Source organism: Taurulus bubalis (genome assembly GCF_910589615.1).
Source record: "Taurulus bubalis genome assembly, chromosome: 7".
Classification (NCBI taxonomy): Eukaryota; Metazoa; Chordata; class Actinopteri; order Perciformes; family Cottidae; genus Taurulus; species Taurulus bubalis.
The window spans coordinates 23,161,195-23,182,780 of record NC_136595.1 but is presented as its reverse complement, the minus strand read 5'-3'; the positions used below and the strand labels follow the sequence as shown (position 1 = coordinate 23,182,780).

General features: G+C 41.4%; 1 protein-coding gene across 1 annotated transcript; it reads right to left on the bottom strand.

Annotated features, from left to right (window-relative positions):
• Positions 1–979: 979 nt before the first annotated feature.
• On the bottom strand, positions 980–20,705 carry atp8b3 (ATPase phospholipid transporting 8B3; the record flags this gene model as incomplete). The annotated part of the gene is made up of 27 exons (XM_079220818.1): positions 980–1,294; positions 2,300–2,430; positions 3,012–3,150; positions 3,589–3,813; positions 3,906–3,989; positions 5,072–5,295; positions 5,484–5,670; positions 6,816–6,939; positions 7,032–7,107; positions 7,211–7,322; positions 7,498–7,665; positions 8,927–9,039; positions 9,183–9,371; positions 9,477–9,633; positions 10,112–10,143; positions 11,720–11,928; positions 12,034–12,227; positions 12,308–12,396; positions 13,933–14,091; positions 14,204–14,295; positions 15,883–15,953; positions 16,181–16,253; positions 17,327–17,388; positions 18,013–18,111; positions 19,267–19,380; positions 20,411–20,424; positions 20,636–20,705. The coding sequence occupies 27 exons, from the start codon at positions 20,703–20,705 to the stop codon at positions 1,052–1,054; spliced, it is 3,450 nt and encodes a 1,149-aa protein (XP_079076944.1). The 3' UTR covers positions 980–1,051.
• Positions 20,706–21,586: the final 881 nt, after the last annotated feature.

The window sequence follows — 21,586 nt, the reverse complement described above, 5'->3', positions numbered from 1 at the left end:
AATGGAGTCCATGTTGATGTTCGCAAGCTGTTCCTCCCCCGCTTACGGCTCCATTGTTCTACAATGTTCGACTGTCTTTGTCCCCAGCGCCAAGGAAGGGCCACAATCAATGCAAAGACGCTTACATTGTACTTACCTAAGTTTACAAAGTCGTCTGGAGACGGTGGCTTATATTGCACTCGGACCGACAGACACACACACACACACACACACACAGAGACAGACACACACACAGGCACATGCCGGAGAGGGTGAGTCTGCCTTTTGAGAGTGTTCGCTGAAACCAAAGATGAAATCAGAGGTACGACAATCTGGCTACCAAACCTAGGAGATAAGGTTGAGCTCTCTGGGCTGCTCTACGGGTCCTGTGATTTACCGGCTATGTGGACATTCCACCTCTTGCACTTAAAACACACATACACATACATACCCTGGTGTAGTCTCCTCCCCCCCCACACACACACACACACACACACACACAAACACACACCTCCAACTACACAGAAACAAGGGATAAACCCACTCACTCCGTCTGGTCAGAAAGCCTCTTTTCCCTCTTCCCACTGCAGAAGCCGGAGAGCCTGTGGAGGACTTTTAGTTTCACTCTAGTTGAGACTTTTGTGAAGGAAAAAAATCTGAGTAATAACTGTTACAGAAAAATAAAAACTTAAAAGGATAATATGGGTAAAATTGCGTGTTTTGAAATAAATTAACAAATAAAAACAATTGTAAAACAAAGATGTGCTGTCGGTTTATTGTGTTTGGTTTGATCTTCAAAAGGAAATTCCCCCATGACCCCAGCAGATGGAAATTAGATTTGTACCTCAAACAATAAAGATCAGAGATGTTCATGTAGAGGTACACCATCAATGTAAAGACAATAAACAAGATTTATAGTACACACTGTATATTGTATATTATATAATTGACTTTATTGTAAAAAGTAGCAATACAAAAGATGCAGGCTCAGATAGGTATTAAACATGTTTTCAATTCTATGTTGCAGCAACAATCTATATTATCAAATATCGTCCCCTTAATTAATCACAAGTCACGTGCCATTGGTCACATGATTATTGGTCTTTATGTGAATTTGGCCACGTGAGTCAGTGGGGTAATTACTTGAAGCCACCTTCTCATCCAGCGTCGGCACGGTGCTGTGGATGCAGGTCCCTGAAGTGATGAGGCGTCCGGGCCCGGCGCCCTGAGAGAGGGCGTACGAGGAACGGCGAAGAGACGTCCCCCTTTTCAACTTTGACCTCAGTTCCACCGGCTGACGGGACACACTGTGGACCTACATCACAGACGGGTGAGAGGGACCATTTACCATTACAGCTGCATGTTCTTGTTTTAAATTAAACCACAACAACTCAGATGAAGTACGCAGCGCCGCCCTCTTACAACTCCAAAATTACATGAAATGGCAACTAAATTCAGTATCATATTGGGGTGGTCCTCAAGTCAAACAGTTATGTGTTTAGACTCATCGACTAAGTATAGGATGCACACAACTGGACAATAATTACGGAGAAATATACTGACAATATTCCATTACTGTGTTCAATAGTTTGAGAAAAAGGCAGAGATTGATGTACAGGAGCTTTCTGCTGTTTGCTTAATCATCCCACCAATTTGGATGGATATCTGTTTTTACATCCAGGTGACTGCTAAATGTTTTCATTTCCAGTTTTAGTTTTAAAATATACATGTTTGTCCATACTGTCTTAAGGGGAAACACTACATGTGAATAGGTAACACGTGATAATAGATATCACTATGAAACCTAGTTGATTACTTACACTAAGACAATTATTTTTTTTGTATCACAAGTTTTCTGAAATTTTAACTACATTTTCCCAAACCAAAATCTGAACATTGTATAAAGGCAGGTTCACCATTCTTGTTTATTTTTGTTGAAATATTAGAGTCAAAGGTTCCAGATGGAATTTTAAATATTTCTTTTCATCACTCTTTTTTCAGCCTCTATAAAAAAAAACATTTTTAACCATGTTTTTAGGACTAAAATGTTCTATGAATGATATATGAACAAACCCTTCAGAATATAGATAGGAATGAAACTGGAAAGTTTGCTGTATGTACTGTATGCTACTGAAGTGGAGATTTCTGACTCACAGTCTGGGGAAAAAACTCTTTTTGAGAAAACGGCCTTTAAAGATATCTTCTGAAAAAATTACATGCATTTTGAAAGACACTCAAGTGAATATCGTAATACATATCCCAAAATGTCAGAAATGATCAGTGCATGAAAAAGCGTCTCGCCGTCTTGCAGATCACTCACCTTGTGTTTGTCATGCACGGTGAGGATGACATTGAGAGCCAGAGCGGTCACTGAGGGCAGGACAGCCGTCCAAGTCGCGAGCAGAGCTGCGAGCCATACAAGCGGATCGATGAAGGCCTTATCAGACACACCTGATGAAAAGCACACACAGAGCAATCAAACACGTTCACAGGGACGATGGAAGATCAACGGATCAACACTAAAAAAATCATTAAAATTGACATTTCTTCTTGCGTGTTTAGATTTTTTTTCTTTTTCTTTTTTCAACAATTGTTTTGATATGAATGAATGAATATATACTTTTTTAATCCCCAAGGGGAAATTTGGTGTTGAGTAGCAGCAATTTACAGACAAAAAATAAGATTTAAAAACAGCAGGGATGAAAGATATATACAATAATAATACTAAGAAAAAATGAAATTAAAATAGCTGGGATGAAAGAAAAAAGAACAGTATTAATGTAGGAATTAAATTAAACTTAAACAGTAGAAGTGCAAAAGTGCAAGTATGTATGTGTATATTAAGTGTGTGAGGTGTAAATAAACAAACAATAACAAACAATAGGAGAGATAAACATAATTTGCTTCCAAGGGAAATCATGTCCAGCAGTTCCTGCAGTAATGGATGTTAAAATGACCACAGACGGGAGCAACGCCCCTCAAATGGCAGAAGTGAATAGAGTCGGCGTGCGCCGAGAGGAGCAGAAATGTACCGATAAAGAAATAGTCTACGGGTGATTTCTGAAACAGGAAGGTGCTTTGGCTGATCCTGGTACTGATGAAGAAAAGCACCACAGAGACACACACAGCTGCCACATTAAACTTCGTCCAGTATCTGGTCAGCAGCGCAATCTGAAAGACAAACAGAAACACTGTAAAAGGAGGAAATCTGGATAAACAGCCTTCCTCCTCACCCTCTGTTCCCAACCTGATTATATCTGGTCACATTAGCAAGTATCACCACTCGCTCCTGTGGGCTCTTATCCAATACCTCTTCAACACAGACTCATTTTCAATTCATTTTAATTGTCATCATAATTTGCCTTTTGCTTGGCTTCTCCAGCTGCAGTTAGTGAAATTAGAATCCATAACTTCAAAATGAACACATTATTGAATAAAAGATCTTTTTACTGTAATAACATTCCATTATTATATCAATAGTTAAATTAATTGAGGGTGTATCGCAGGTTAATTATGTACTAATATTAATAATATCTAATCTCGCAATAGATTTTGATAGAATTTGAGTTTCCGTGGTTTGCTTGCATCTATGAAAAGTGGGATCCTGACCTCAACGGTGGCAGTGAACGTGGCTGCCATGGCGACAGTGACTGCCATGGTCTGGTAGTCGTAGGCTGTGTCGTAATAGACTCCTAGCGGGATGAAGAAGAGTACGAGTGATGTGTAGACGGCGTACAGGAGTGATGAGCACAGCACGAGAGGGCTGGAGAGCTCCTGCCTCTGTCCAGACTTGTATAGCTCCGGCCACCTCAGGCTGCTGTCTGCATTCACGTCCTAAAAAAACACAAAGACACAGGACGAAGCATTAATAACATCAATAATGAAATATCAAAATAGGATTATTGAGTTCGTAAAAACGGCCTCACCTGTTCAAAGAAGGCCACACACATAATCGGGGCAGCTGTGTAGAAGACGGTGTAGAAAGCGATGAACCAGTTCTCATACAGAGACTGCAGGAGAGAAATACACAACGGAGTGAATGCAGAATATTTCCTCCATGTTTAACTTCAGTTTATTATGTGACTCTAAAAGGATGGGTCACATTTTTGGAAGCGGGGTTGACTGAGGCGTATCACCGACAGCAGATGGCGGTCGTCACGCCCCGAGTCGGGAGAGGCAGGAGAGAAGCAATGTGCGGCCATGGGCAGCGACAGCAGCAAAACCTCACTGCTTTACCTGAACTGAAGATCCATTTAAACGACAACAGTCCTTTGACAAAAGCAGTAATTTTATGTCGCAGGACCCGGGAGTTGCTGGTCTACTGCTGCCTCGATCATTGTGTGACTTTGGTGTGTTAACGGGTTAGTTTAGATTCACCAAAGACGCACAATGGCACAAACAAACTGACCGATTGGGCGACTGTGGCGTAGTGGTGAATATTTTACTTTATTTTAATTTTATTTGTATATATCTTTCATCCCTGTTGCTTCTTTATATATTTTATCTTTTATCTTGTGCGTTTATTTGTATCTTCAATCAGAGGATCGGTGGTTCGATACCCGGCCCCGCTAGTCCATGTCGATGTTTCCTTGAGCAAGACACTTAACCCTAAATTGCTCCGGTAGCTGTGCCTACGGTGTATGAATGGTGGATAATCCTGATGTGGCACCTTGCATAGGTAGCTCCTCTCATCAGTGGGTGAATGGGTGAATGATGTCATGTAGCGTTAAAGCGCTTTGAGTGGTCGGAAGACTAGAAAAGCGCTATACAAGTACGGATCGAGGCTGCGGTTGACCAGCAAATCCTCTGTTCTGTGAGGTAAAAGTACTGCTTTTGTTCTTGTGGTTTTGAAGAGAACATACTGGTCGGAAAGGTGGTAGAAATTATCTAAATGTAGCAACTAAAAACACATTTTCCCACCTGAAAAGGTGTTTGTTTTGCTGCTGCCATCCAGAGCAGAACATTGCTTCGCTCACGTGCCAACACTCCTGCCTGTTTCTCCAAACTACGAATGTGTCGACCGTCATCCACTTGACTACCAGCTTAAAAAAATCCTCACTATCCCTTTAAGTCTCATCCATGTATGTCTAACCTGAGCACTGAAGCCATTGAAGAAACCGAACCATATGTGCACAAGAGCAAAGCCACAGGTCTTAAACAGGAAGTAGAGCAAGAAGAAGGAAATGCGTCGGTAGGACCAGCGTCCATGGACTAGTAGCAGCCTCTGCAGGAATCTGAACTGGGACAATGCAAAGTCGGCGTTCTGCACTGCTTGACCTCCCTCCACTCCTTCTAGTCCCACGCCAACGTGAGCCGCTGGTGTCGGGGAACAGTAGGAAAAGACACGGATGGAAAAAGAGGAAGAAAATGTAAAAACATATTAGCAGAAAGCACAATGGACACAAAGTTATTTAGTACACCGATTAGTAAGATTTGGCAAAAATACAAAAAATGAACAACTAAAAACACACATCTCTGTCGTCTTTTCATTCTACCTGACTTACTCTTGATCATATTTACATCATTGGCACCGTCCCCGATGGACATGGTGACAGCGCGGGTGTGTTTCCTGACCAACGTGATGATGTCAGCCTTCTGTCCAGGTGTGACACGACAGCACAGCACCGACTGACACTGCTCTGCCAGGCTCATGAACGAGGCCCCCCACTCTGGTCTCTGCTCAAACTCTGCCTGGAGCACAACACCGTCAAACCGCTCAGTTTTGGTTATATTATAATGTACATATATATATATATATATATATATATATAAAGGCCCTTCTGCAGGACCTTTGGAGACTCCACCGTTACTTTTGGGTTTCAGACAGACAGCTTTGACATCTCATAGGGCGGGAAAACTTATTTTACGGAGTTAATTGTTTGGTTTCCATGAAGATATGGCAGATCATTTTCTCAGAAGTTGATAGAGAAAAATAGAGCTATAAGAAGAGTGAATATTGGACAATTATTAGGTAGGCACAAATATGACTAAAATAATGCTCATGTAGCTCCTCATCTAGTATCTATCTATCTATCAAAAAAAATCAAAAATCAAGTCCAGTGGAAACCGCTCATGGTGATCAAAATGCTAAGGACATAATCACTCCGATACAACTACATTTGCTTATAGTTGTCAAGTAGTCAGCCTAAAGCGTACTTTACTCCCATGAACATTTACCTCGCTCGAACCCGCCTTCTTCCGGCTGGCTAGCTGAGGTTGGTACTGCATTTACATTGAAATCATGACGGGAGAAAAATAAAGTAATTTTCTTTCCATGAGAAGCGTAGTCTCCTCGAAGCTTATGACAAAACTGTCAAAAAACAAGTCGTGAAAGTTGTTCTTCGGCCTACCTTGTGAAGATTACTAAAACAACGAGAAACCGCCAGGCTGCTAGTGTTGAAGACGGAAAACAAATGCACACTGGGAAAAGCAACTGTAGTTGAAGCTTTGTTTGAAACAGCTGTACAGCGTAGTGAACCAGTAAATACAATTCATCAAGTGGCAAAGCTGTCCTTTTAAAATGATATATTTATGCAACAAATAAATAAATGGTAATCTGCATGAGAAATAAAGCAAAACAAAAATGAATTGGTTATAATAATCATCCGCTTATAAAGATCAATTTGACCCAAACAGACGAGGTCATTAAGTATTGCAGGATTAAGAAAAATATATTTTGTGACCAATGCCTAAAGCCTTGAATTTCCACTGTCCCTTTCCCATTGTCAGACATTAGCAACACAGTGTTTCATCATACAGTCTTTTGTAAACTATTGGACGACAGCTAATTGGCCATTTGGATGGAGTAACCCGTTGCCTGTATGCCCAGTGTTTACCAGCTCGGGTCCAGTGAGGACCACGGCGGTCTTTGCTCCAGCCGACTGCTTGTCTACAGCCCACAGCTCTGTCTGTCTGGCCTTGAAGAAAATGACCTCTGGGTCTGGGGACTGGAGTATCTGTCTGCAAGGGCAAACATACAAAGATCAATGATCTGGCGTGAGTGTGCGCATGCGTGTGTTTGTGTATTTATTTCTATTTGTATCATTGCTAACCTCAGCTCCTGCCATTCCACTAATCTGGTCTCAGCATCCAGTAGCTTGCAAGAATATCCAATATTCACTGCAGTCTCTGCAAAGATGGAGAAAGACGGAAACCACAGTGAGACGTGTCACTGCATCACAGCAGTCAAAAAGGCGCCTTTTCCATCTCCTGCCTCAGTATGTCACAATACCTTTTTTGTCCCCAGTGAGTACCCATACTTTAAGGCCAGCCTGTTGAAGCAGTGCAATAGTCTCAGGAACGCCCTCTTGAAGCCGATCCTCGATCGCCGTCACCCCTATAAGCTACGAAAAAAGGAAAGTTCAAGTGAGTTACTCTGTGCTCCACACATGCAGAACTTCATTTGGGGAAGGGCAGAAACCATGAGGCTGGATTTAAAGACGTACCCGTGTCGACTTTACCACTTTAATAGGGGTACTGAAAGTAAACATGTGAGAATCACATTGAGGCCGAGCCCACCTGCAGCTCTCTCTCCATCTGATCGTGTAGCTTTTCCAGCAGTGTGTCGCGGTCAACGGTCGCCATGGCAGCAGCCTGGGCCTGAGTTTTACTCCACAGCTCCCATGATTCCTCGGGAACCGATCGAACCGCAATGCACAAAGTCCTAAGACATGCCTGGGCAAACAACTGGCAGAAGATAAGTTAACACATTATTATAGGCAGAATTGAAGAATTGACGAAGGAAACACGAGATAAACACGAGATAAACACTGCGGTTTATGCCTCAACTAGATTGCTTGAACATTCTATTGATCAAGAAGGTTGTGTACATGCTTTGATAATCAGCCAAAAAAGTGTGAACAGCTGTGGAAAATATTGTTAGTTGAGTACAGAAGTATACATCACTGTATACGTGTATGCTATTACAAATAACATACATACTTTGCATTTTGCACTATCTATTGTTTACATTTAATTTGCTTAATTAATGAATACACTCTGCGGCTGTAAATATATTCATTCCAGTTAGTTCTATTATTTTGTGTATATATATATATATGTTTATATTTTACTTTATTTTTATTTTATTTGTATATATCTTTCATCCCTGTTGCTTCTTTATATATTTTATCTTTTATCTTGTGCGTTTATTTACATCTTCAAGTTGTACGGCGCTACTATGACAAGAAATTTCCCCTTGGGGATTAATAAAGTATATATCTATCTATCTATCTATCTAAGATCACGACGAAGAGACAATAAACTGTTTAATTTGACGAATTATTATTATTAATGGAGAAATACCTTTACTGCACAAAGGTGGTCTTTAAGTACATGTGCTTTTGGACTTGAAATAGCAATGTTGGTACTTCGGCCAGACCACCAACAACATTTGGATAAATTGCCATGAAATTGTATTCATAGATTCATTGTCCCCAGAGGATGAACTCTATAGTTTTGGGCGTTCCTCCTTCTAGCTTCACCATGTTGGGCTTTCAAGGATGATCTTCACAACTATTGGATGGATTTCATTTGGTCAAGATATTCCCAAAGCAAAGTGTTTTTTTTTTTCTTCTAAAATTACACAGTAGTGTAAAACAAGTGAAACATTTTTTTTTTTCTCACTAAAAATACTATTGTACTTTGTATTCCCTATGTACTTTGTATTGGTGGCAACAAGCCCAGTGCATTCTGGTTGTTGTAGGTGTTCTACTTTTGAGAAAAAGAGAAAACCACAAAACTATTTCTCTGTGTTCTCTGGTCATGTTGCCCCGATTAAAAAAATATTTTTGCATATCATTTGAAAGCCTAGTTTTATGAAAAGCCTATCTTTCCAGTGGTGAAATACTTCTTTCATACTGAAATGGAAACCAAAAGACACTAAGAGTGTCTTATAAAAAGTAGACTCTAACCCCACACTAATGGTTCAGTAGAAACTCCAGTTCACCTCCAGGGCTCTTTCTATCTCTTCCTGATATGGAGAGTCCTTCTGCAGTCTCTCCAGGATCACAATGTCTGCCCCTTTACAGTACAGCTTTAACCCACCCTCCGGCTCCCGCACTGAAAAAAAACGAAAAAAAACAGTATGGATCCTTTTTGCAGAAAAGAAATTGACATGGGAGAACTTATCATAAGTACAATTATAAAAGATAAGAAGAGATTGTATATTGGTTGTTTGTGTGTATTTAGATGGCTCCTCTCACCCAGTACAGACATGCGTCTTCTCTTGCTGGTAAAGTCCAGCAGCGCCAACAGCTGATATTGGCGAGTGACACCCAGCTCGGAGACAACGATAAAGTCTCTTGTCCTGGAGAGAAAGACCCAGCCCAGCTCCCTGGCTGCACCGACAAGAGCCTCCTCATCTGGGGATGCAGCCTGGTAAACCGGAGCCTCTGGAGGGATGAAGCCGAACACGTGAGGTGGATGTAAACAACTTTTCTCAGATGGAGGATGAGAGTTGACACTAACAGAAGTGGATACTCTCACACAAACACAACCTTCTTTCCACTCGGCCGTGACGGTGTGGCACAGACACAGCGCTCTGAGGAACTGCCGGCTGAGTGGACACTGCTGTCCTCGGAGCTTCTCCAGCAGGCCGGGAGCCGACATGAACAGCCCACCGCGGGAGAACGGATTCCAGCTCAAGTCCATAGGCTGCACACAGACAAGGGGGGAAAAAAGAGGGTCACTGATATTATACAGTGCTGCAACTAGGGAGGAGAGATATCTTGATTCCTATCTTCTATGATACTTAATCACTTCACAGCTTCCAAATGTCGTTTTTTTGTTTGTTTTTTATTTCAATATTCTTCCTCATTTTATTTATTTTTATTTTGTTCTGTATGTGCATGAACATCTGTGCAAAATGTTACTTTTATACTAAGTAATGTTCTATATAAGGAAAGAACAACATAAGTACAGGATGACTTGAACAGCGTTGTTCAGATTTTAGTGTCAGAGATCGTTGCAATGTTTCCGGTTCTTTCACTAAATGTTTCACCTTCATGTCGATATTTGTGATCCTCTCACTTAAAAACAAAGGTTTGAGAATACTTTTGAATTAAATTGCAAAGAAGAGGCAAAGAAAGAACAAATTACAGTTCAAAGATTGCAGATTTGAGAGTCGTTGTACCTCTGTGTCCTCTGCCCTGACTGATGGATCACCTGTGGAATTCGAGAAATTATCACATTCAATAACTTGCAAAAAGTATTTGAAATGGAGTTAAAGTACATGATTGGCATATAAACTAAAATTAAAACTTAAAAAAACGGCTCAACCGGGAAGAGGCTCAGACATCTGGTTGATGCGATTCTGACAAGGTATCAATTACAGTTAGTCTTCAGTGGGCAGAGATGGTGTTAAATATTTAGTAGATGGACTCGTGTCGGTTGGATATGAGCATGTTAAGTGTCTCCCGTTGTCTCTCTCGGGGAAGCCGGCTCCCCAGAGGGATCTTTGCCCCACTGTGAGCCAGTGGCAACACTTGGCTCTGTGGTCATTATCAAACTCTGTTATCCAAAGTATTATGTAAGAAAGTATATAAATATTAGTAAGTATCAAGTTTTTACAAAAAGGGAAGAGAATTAATTAAATTGTCTTCAATTCATAGTCAACACGAGTACATTTATTTATAAACCCCAGGTGCCCCCAAAACTGGGGGCAGAATTCTTCAGTCTGACGTCCACTGATGTGAAATAGCAAAAAAAACTGCAGAGCCTGGCCTTATAAGAGCATATACGTACATGTTTATAACACAATTCAACCATAAATATAAACATAAACCATAAATATGACTCGAAGGACTCGAAAGTGACTCGAGAGAGCTCCCCAAGTTATGAAAATATCAATTTGTATATCCCTAGCTTAATGCCACACATGATTGGCGCACCTTTCTGGAATCTACGGAATCCGCCAATTGCCCCAAATCCACTGTCAGACAAAGCCCCAAAAAAACTGAAATATGACTTACTTATGGATTAAACGATACTGCATTGGTATGTATTGGTGCATCTGCTTGAGCAGAGCCCCTCTGTTGTGGAACCAGAGGCGTCCAAGGTCCAGGAAGAAAGTTAGGGCATTTTTGCTTTCAGCGGACCTAAAACTACGGTGCACGAAATCTGCACTAAATTAATTACTAAAAATATTTAACTTCACTTAATTAAAGTCAAACTTGGCAGAGATGCTGCTAACACATAGTGCTATTTTATAGTAAAAAAGGGACGATATGCATAATTAAAAAGAGGAAATACATCATGCAAGCTTCTTTTTTAACGAGTTTAAACCAGTAAAGGAATAGTTTGGATTTTCTAAAGTAGGGTCTTATGGGCTAATTATCGGCTGCTGGTACTCCTATCGGTTTCTCCAAACTGGGGGTGTGCTGAAAGCCATCTGTAGGTAATACATTGACTTTGGATCAGTACCTCATAAAACCTCACTTCAAAAAAATCTGAAGAATCCCTTTAGGTCCAGTGAAGATGCATTGTGAAATGAAAAAGCTGATTTTAATTCCCGTACTTGTTGAAGTTGATCAAATGAGTGGTTGAAAATGTAATTTTGAACTAGCCATGGAGTTTGAGATCAGATTAAGATACTTCGTTTTCAAATAAGTAGAAGTGCTGGCATTGAGTCGTTGTTTTCTTATAAGAAGGACTATTCAAATATTAAAAGACGTAGAATAAAAATACAGGGAGATTTACGTATATATAATATAAAATGGTTTGGTTTCAGTTTATATTGTACCATAGATCTCCCCAGCTATGCAGCATTGTCTGAAGAGCAGATGGTTCTGTGTTAGGGTCCCAGTTTTGTCACTCAGCAGGTATCCCACTTGGCCGAGCTCCTCGTTCAGTGAGGTATTCCTGGCTTGGGCTGGTCTGTCTGCCGGCTGCCAATACATGTCCATGTCCCAGCCGATAAACAGGCTGTGGACCGAGTGGATCACCTCAAACCTGTGGACACACAGACATGGAAGACACATACACAGTAAGACATGTACACACACAAACACAGGTCTGTTTCCCTTTATTGAGTGCAGTGTTGTAGGTGGAACTAACGAGATGTAGAGAGCAATGGGCATGGCCGGGCTGAGCAGGATGATGTAGCTCCAGAAGATGAGGAACCCGGTGTAAGCGGGATTGTCGTCAACCACCAGAAGAGATGCATCCTCTGTGTGGCTCATGACCCAACTCGAAAACACGCCAGCGCCGATGGCAAGGAACAGAGCTGTGAGCAGCACACACAGGACGATCTACAGATCCAGACACACAGTTTAGAATAACTCCGCGAGTTGCCTCGTGCTCGTCGTCCACCTGCCCTTTACCCACTCACCCCGATCACCACTCTGTTGAAAACTCTTTCCGTTCGAGTCCTCTTCACTCTCAGTTTCCCGCAGTTCCTCATGATCTTGGTGTCCGCGCCTGGTACAGAGCAGACAACTGTTAGATGCTATTGCTCCGGCGGCCTGCCCGAGCGAGTCGTGAGGCCATCCTGCAGCCAGAGGGTGAAGGTTCAAGCCCCCGTGTCAGTGAGCCTCTTGAGCAAGATACCGCATCCCTAGCAGTTCCTGGGGGTGTTTGACCCCGTCTGCTGAGAGGTCAGAGAGAATTTCCCTTGCGGGGATTAACAAAGTATCACAGTTTGTGTTCTGGTGATGTCTCAATCTTTCATAGACATACCGAGAAAACACATTCTCACTCCCAACTCAACTCAAATGCAGACACTTGGTCAGTGGTCCAACACTTCAAACTATGAAGTCCTAAATACCCTTATAGAGTCAGTTTTGGACTTTTCAGGAACGACGTGTCAGTCTTGAAAAAATAGACCTCCATGTTCTCTTGAAATGTACAGTTTCTGCTCATTACATGCAAACTGTCCCTTTTCGAAATAAAGTGGCTAATAAAGTAGGTTTCCTTAGTTTTTAGGTTGATTTACGCAGAATAGGTTTAGAAAAATATCGTAGTTGGGGTTAAAAATAATACATCTGCGGCATTGGTTAAGTACTGAAGTTACGGAACAAAACTATGGTAAAATAACTCAACACTGACCTAGGTTTCATAAACACAACATAAACCGAGGTCTCCTGGGTGAAAGTCGTGTGTTTGTTTGACCAGTCCAGCTTTTGTCGCTCTTTACACTACGTCAGTTGCTCTGACCATCTAAGAATGATGCTGATGGATTTACATTGGAGTGAGTTGAAAGACGAGCGCCTCTACAGACGCTAACGGCAGCATTAGACGCTGAAGGCTACTGACCAAGCGTCCGTATTGGACGAGTTGGTAGTGAGAACTCAATTTGTCTGAGAATGTGTTCCATATCTTCAAACTGTTCAAGGACAGAAACTGACTCCAACTTCATCTTACTACAACAACATCAACCTTGATCATGCAAAATCTAAAGTAGGGTGTGTCAAGCGAGTGTGAGTGGGGTTAAGAGTTATAATCAGGCTGAACCGGGGGTCACACCAATAGGCAGTCCCTGATGAATGGTATAAAACCATCTCTGGAAGAATTTGATCTATTGATCTGCTTTACCAGAACTGAAAAGGGTCACAGCAGTGAGATCCATGACACCTCCGCCTGGTCCAGTAATCTCCGATCAATGATCACTTAAAAAGACAGGAAGAGCCTGTAATCTGCCAGACGTTAACAGACCCACATTTAAGACACAGCTGCAAGAGTTAAGTACTGTCCATAATTAGCAGTGTAATGTATTCCACATAATAAAATTTGTCATTGAAACAATCGGAGGCCACAGCAGAAGGTGAAATGAGGATCGGTGGCCTGGACACAAAAACATTGTTATCTCTGTTATCATACACCTCTATGGGGCATTGTGTCATGTAGCAGCGCTTTAACCCATTTTTTTTAACAAAAACTGTCCCATTTAAACCTCTCAGGCATAGAAATTCCCCAGATATCCCGTTCTCGACGCTGAATAAATCCTGCAACATGTACCGGTGTATATGGCCACGCCGTAGGCAAACTCTGTGTTGCGTAGGACGGTTCCCCTCAGGAGGACGTGCTCATTTTCCAGCAGAGAACTCTCTCCTCGCCAGTGCAGCTGGCCTCTGAAGACGTACAGCCGATTGTTGGGCTCCTCGCAAAAAACAACGCCTGTAAAGTGAGCGGTTACATTTGCTTTTACGTCGGTTTACTTTGTTTGTTTTTGCTTCGTTTTAGAAACACATCTGAATTTGCATTCTTAATAAGAAACACATAGCTTCACCATTAAAGGCAGCGAGCGTCTCCTCTGAGGGCTGAGAGGTCAGCTCGTCGTGTGTAGCGCTGAGCGCCTGCCGGAACTTCAGGTTCGTCTCTCTGTCGGAAGAAAAGACATTTTTTTTTTATGGATATCTTTATTGTTCGCTCGTATTGTCTCGGGCTTCACAAACGCTCCCTTTAAGATAGAAAAATAGAAAATCAGAATTGTTTATTAAAATGACAGAGGATGGAATAAATTAGATGTTATTCCAACTCATTACACAAAGGACGTAAAGGGTCCTGAACTTGTTGCTTTCGTCCTGGTTTGTGAAATGTGCAGCTCAACCAGCTGTCCGTTTAATCTTGCTGGCAGTGTCGACTATTTTTCTTTTAGCTTTCTTTTTGTCCATACTGGCAAGCGATGTAAGAAATGACACTTTCCTCTAGAATAATGTAAACCATCCTCAGGACTTCTTTGGCAACATCAGAGCTGTTTCATTTCCTAAAAGAAACAATCTCTGCATTGCCAGTTTAAGTTAAACTCATTCTTACATTTTTAAAACTACCCTTTGTCTTTACAGCTTGGTCCTCAATTGTAATTGGCCAACACTTCGGCTGCCCACCCCTATCGTTGACGAGCTCCTTAGTCATGTTTGCGTTTATAAGCAAAGCACCCTCTTGGCACCGTGGTAATAGATTGTTGATATGCTTAATGCAGGACACCTCCAACTCATCATTACCTTTAAACATTAAAACCACCACTGCCATATCATCTGCGTACTTAATGAGACTAAAGCTGCAGCCATAGATAAACAGTTGATCCAATCATCAGAAATATGCAGTTGGTACACACATAGAGGGGTATGTAATATTAATGTGTTTGATTGATCACATTTCCGTACTGTTTAGAGACGACATGTGGACTCGAGTCATTGTGACTCGAGTCAACTCGAGTCACTGTTTAGGGGACCGGACAGAAAACACACTACTAGAAAGTTGACTTGAACGTCTGTAATGTTCGTTTAATTATATTTTTTTCACTGAATATTAATAATTATACAAACTGTGTTCATTGTCATACTTTTTTTAACAGGTTATTTACATTTGCCAATAATATAATTATTAGGCAGGTACTGATACCATGTCTTTTCGCTTTATAATAGAGGAGGGGAGAGTTACTTGGGACTTACTCGAGACTTGGACCAAAATGACTTAAGTCACACATCTGCTGTTTAGAAGTCTGGAAGAAATTAATTTATTAAATATAGACTCATTAAAAAGTTTTTACAAAGCACTTTCACCTCTCACACTGGTTCTAGCTGGAAACAAAGAGACTCGTGTGTGTCTTTGACCTTTCACACTTCTCTGAGCCGCCATAAGCCTCTGATGTGACACACAGAGTGTAGAAATTATTTTAGACCTTTAGAAGTGACCAAGTTTCCGTTGTCCCCATGGCAACAGAACAGGAGCCTGAAGATCGTGGGCATCGAAAATCAATGTAAAGTATATATAAATTATATATTTTTACACTATACTGTATACTATACTTGTTTATGTTGCAGAACTTAATTGTTTTTACTTGTTTTAATATTATCCTACTACTGCTACTCCGACCACTATTACTAGTCATAAAGTAGATACATGATATATAAGGAACTAAATGTTGAATTTGCGGTAGATTGAGAGAACAGATTAGTTTCTTACCCGTCGATATCTGCGGTCTCCACATAGCACAGACTGTGAGGTTCTGAACTACACAGAAGGAGAAGGTCAGCCTGGGAGGAAATAGAGAAACCAGTCAAATAAAATAGAAGTTACTGGACACACAAATAGAGATGTGGAGCGTTTAGAGCGTTAGCAGCTGCAGGAAAAGACTCCGATGCTTTCAGGTTATAGAGGTTAACAAGTATTTTATACGATCATATGCAACAGTTATTACTCAGACACTTTGTTTTCTATATTGCTGGTAATTTCTGTCTTTTAGAAAAATTGAAAATCTCACAGGGATGACTTGGTCTTTGTGGATCCGCACCACATCTCCCACATGCAGATCCCTCCACTGGCCTTTGTTGAATCTGAGACAGATAGGGTGAGCAAATATTATCAACGGCTTTCATATGATAACATTTTACATAGTTTATTGGTCACAGATCTCTTAGATATGCAATGCTACCATATATATGTATATACAAACACAACAACGTTATGTTTCATAGAGCAGAAGTAATGTTTTACTAGATTTCATATTAAAAGACACAAATGTAAAGAAAATACACTATCAAATTTGAAAATACCCAAACCCAAAACGATTTACTTTAAATACATAAACTAACATGACACACCAACTATAACAGTATACGTCTACATTATTAATGTGTTTTCATCAAAAACAAGAGCAGAGCAGGTCTATGTATTAACACATTATACAGTTCAGGAACACAGAAATGTTTTCCTTCCTTCTATAAGTGAACTCTTTTTTTGGGATGCACAATGTTGGATTTTCTTTGATATAAACACTTTTGCAGAATAAAGTTTCTCCTGTAGTGGAGTTAATACATCACTGCAGACATAAAATACAATGCTTTTCAAAATGTACACATTCACTGGGCAAAATGGGAAAACGTCTTCAACTTTGGCAAATCAATTTTTTTAACAAAACTGAAAAAATGCATTTCACAAGTTGCAAACCAATGCACCTCCATACTACAGACATTTATTGTTGCACCTTTCAACTGTTTGCAGATCTAATTTTAAAGCCTTTTTCTGCCAATACCAAAAAGGTTCCGATAACATTGTGTATTCTTAATATGTGACTAAATTAGTACAGTGTCCTTAACTGAAATGATATCCGTTATAACTGCGTTATTCCAGTTCTCAAGCAGTTGTCGGTATAAGTCTGGTGAAGAAATTATCTTTTGACATTGTCTCTTAGTTCACAAGGTACAGCATATCACCGAAAGGAGAAGATGTCATCAAGAGGTTGGTCAAAGTTCATGTCCTCCAATGGGTGTGGAAAATGTTTCTGCCCTGCTCTAATGCACAAAGGGACCATCGAGGGATTCACTCATTCACACTTCATTAGAGCTTCATTACAGGGCCGTTTCAAACGGGAAGTCCTGGGAGAATAACAAACCATCTTTGTCCTCACCTCTGGGAGATGAGTACGTCACAGGGTCGGGAGTTAATCTTGGCGTCACTGCGTCTCCTTGCCTGAACCAGAGATGGAAGAGAGACAGCGAGAGACAAAAAGGAGAATGAGAAAAGAGACAGAGATAAGACGGAGGAGCGTGACGGATGGAGGAAAAAGAGTGATGGACAGAGAGCGTGTGAGAGGGAGTGAGGGTGGCCGTGAAAGGTTGAACAGGAGAAAGGAGAACCGCCATTACGGGACTCTACAGTGACACCAGCTGGGAGATTTACACCCTCCACTAAATGATTAGTCAATAGAGAGGGGTCAAGCAAGCGTTTCACCCAGAGCTGTTAACGACCGTAACTCAGTGATGCACTTAACCAGAGAATTCTCCATGCAAAACATCACGCCTGCATTTAAAAGGAAAAGCTTTAATGATGGGAGAGAAAATTAATGCTACTGGGATGACTGGTTTAGTCAATGAGGAGAGGACAAGGAGTCAATGCGGACAATGAAGGAGGGAGAAGAGTGCGCGCATTCTTAAGTGCCAGGTGCATATATGCATGCACCAGGCCGCTCGTATATTTGCGTTTAAGATCATGCATTTGTGTGTGTGTGTGTGTGTGTGTGTGTGTGTGTGAGCGGTGGATTCATCGATGAGGGGAGTAGTGTAGGGGACACTAGGGAGGAACTGGTGGTCTCACCATGTCGTTGGCAAGGTCTTTTACCCCTCTCACAGAGAGTACAATGGTCAGCGGGATGATGGTGATGTACCAAGGTATGGCTGAGATGGCAGGGACACACTGGAAACCACACGCAAGCAGGAATACACACACACACACACACACACACACACACACACACACACACACACACCCATGGAAACATGGAGTCACACATACTGTATAAACTATACACAAAAACACAAAGTCCTTGCACAAGTGATAATAAACAATTTGGAAGAAGATAGTAAGTGAACCTTGAGTTAAGAGAGTTTTGTCAAACTGAACTCTGGAACTCATGATGTCAGGATTAAGTGACTAAATAACTTTTTGGTTGAGGTGAATTTGCCCTCCCGCCCCTCATATCTATATGTGTAGTAGGTCATGGTCTTCATCCAGGAAGCGATGTAAGAAAAACAATTTCCTCTTGTTTTTGTTAGTATCCACTATTTGTTTTTTAACACTCATTGATTTCTGGGATTCTCCAATGCTTTTGTATCTTTGTGCTTCTCTTCGATAAGAAAAAAAAGTGGGTGAGCAAAGTCTTGTTTTCAAAGCAAGGAAACCTGCATTTTAAATTTGATTTTTTTTAAACACATTAATTATAAAATGTGTGGGTTAAAGACCCTTGGATGATATTTCACGCGCTCAGCTGCTCTTCCGATGCATTTTGATTTACTCGTACCACTAGTGCTGACTCTGGAAAAAAAAAAATCACATGTCTACTTTGTTTAAATTTGTTTAACAGTACCTTGTTTTTCTACTGCTGAAATTCTTCTTCTTTTTACAGATTTGTTAGGAATGTGTCAGAGTATCTGCACACGGCAACCGTATGTAGTGTTTAGGGGGCGTTGCATAAGCTTATAATAAACAATGGGCCACATGCCTCAAAATTGTCCATTCATAAGTCAGCACAAGAACATTTGGTGAAGACTTATTTTTTCTCTGAATGGAAAATATAAAAGGTAATGTTGCTGCATGAGCCTCGTCCCAAATCACTCATGACCGGCCATGATGTTGGGTACATTTCATCTAAAAGAACTGCATACGTAGATCAAAGTTCATATCAGTATCAATCCCATGACTTCAGACTGTCTGCACATAATTAAATAAAACAAACATACTGTGTCCCACAATCCTGATAATAATCTTGTAAACATGATACATTTAACACTGAAGCTGAGCCCATAAAAAGGGACTCACGTCAGATAGTCAAAGCATGAGGCTTGGTCTGACCTGCAACACCACCATGAGGAGGAAGTAGAGATTGGCCACTCGCTGAAACTGCTCAAACAGCGTCAGGGGCAGGAAGGTCAGGGGGGAGTACTTGTGGCTGCGGAGCACATTGTCCTGGCAACCGGCACGAAAAGCACCAGAGGGAGAAGCACGAGGGGAAACACACATTAGCACATTAACCTGTGCATCAGCATGCCAACAGGTGTTACGTTTACCGTGTGCAGGGGAAGAGGAGCGCGAGTGACTCACCGTGTATCTCCCCCAGCGACAGCACAGGAAGGATTTCTTCTGTTTGTGTTTGTGGTAGTGACGGCCGTTCGCCCTCACCTCCCATGTAAGGCCTGTCAGAACCCATTTACAAACCCATTTCATGCATTATTTACATCTGCAGACAACAGATGGACAGAAGTGTGTATGCGCGCTTCTGCGAGTGTGTGTAGTGGGCTGCTGTTGAGCTCAAAGGGAGTCTTGCGTTGCCCATTTAGGACCTCAAGAAGGCCTAAAACGACTCTATTAGCATCTGCTGAAGAAACATGATCCCCAATAGGAGAATATTTCCAGATTAAAGATCACATAACAGCTGCTGCCTTTATATGACACTGACAGTTTGTGTAAATGGATATGAATGTTACACAACGATTCACTTCAAAATCCTAGACGCTGAACGCCTCAGTGTCAGTAAACACAGTGAGGAAAAGAGACAGAGAGCAGCAGGTGGAGGAAAAAAAGGAAGATGGAGATCAAAAGAGACGTACCAGATTCAAGGCTTTCCTTGGCCATGATGCTGTGGAGACGTTTGGAGACGTGGGAGTGAAATGGCTGCTTGTGTCCCTCTTCAAGAAATGGTCTCGCTACTCATTACACTGCTTTACCATGAAGACGTAGCACAACAAAGAAAATCACTGATGCGGATCTAAGCAGGCACCCTCAGTGGAAGTTCTCCAAGCTGTACACACCCTCGATTGACTTCTTGACCGCATAAACAAAATGTTGAAATGTGAATTGAAGACAACTCTGGACGTGTTTGTTTTTCTTCCCCCGTATGGTGAAACACTCAGAAATGACCAACCCCTCTGACTGGATCTCTGCTGGAAGCTGGATGAGCAATGGTGGTGAGAGAGACCCGAGGCTGCTCAGCTCTCACCGTCTGAGTCAAACCTGCGAGGATTAACATGGAGAAGAATCAGCACGCTATATTGTACCGGTTGCCAAGTAATCAGAAAACATTTGTCAACAAATTAATAGACGGAGTAAAGCCTGAGGGGGGGGACAATGAAATGGTCTCTTTTATTATTAATGAATCCTGTTTGTACAAGTGTTAATAGCGGCGTTGTTGTTGTTGAAATAGAAAACAACGCACACAACTTACCTGCATCATTAGCCAGCTCTGTCTGTGGGCGTTGTGGAGCACTCGCAGCCAGGTGATGCAGGCGAGTCATCAATCACAAAGCTCTACCGACCACAGATGTAGATAAACACGGTTGCTTTCATAACCATTCTTCAGCTGCTTTTCATAACCACACAGCAGTGTCATCCCCCCTCCTCCTTTCTCTGAAGGCCCCGCCTTTCTCTCGCTCCCAGGTGAAGGATCCGGTATCACAGACTGTTCTCCCCGTGCACCTTACCTGAGGAGAGGAAGAGGAATGGAGGAGGGGCAGCAAGGCCAGAGGAGTACAAACATATGAAATCATTGTTTTGTTTATGTCATTTTCTGCAGCTATTCAAATGTGAAAACAGAAACATGTCTAGACTTTGGGAGCAAACTAACATTCGAGACGTGCTGTCTGGGTGAACTGTTCTCACTAACCTAGATAACTTCGGTGTCCCAGAACATCTTTGTATCGGCGGGGTGAGGTTGACACAGTGGGAGTATTGGTTTCCAGGAATGTGAAAGCAGTAAAACTTGGCAAACAGCAAACTCAAATTCTCTTTTACAGCTTTTTTTTTTCTCTTTCTCCTGCAATCTATCTCTACATACTATATTACAATATTTTGTGTAGAAATCTAATCAGACAAAAAAATGTGTACTATGCATAGGTAAAAAAAACTTTGCAACCAGTCGAGATAAAGGTTGATAAATGACTACAGTGGGAGGATGGGTGTGTGTGTGTGTGTGTGTGTGTGTGTGTGTGTGTGTGTGTGTGTGTGTGTGTGTGTGTGGGTGTGTGTGTGTGTGTGAGCAAATGCCTCTGACCTAATTAACAGTGTACTTAAAAATAAAGGTATTTCATACATACCGAAGGGCATATTCACAGTTTTATTTATACTGTATGTAAAAAAAGAAAACCCATAAAAATACACAGAAGAAGAAGAAACAAAG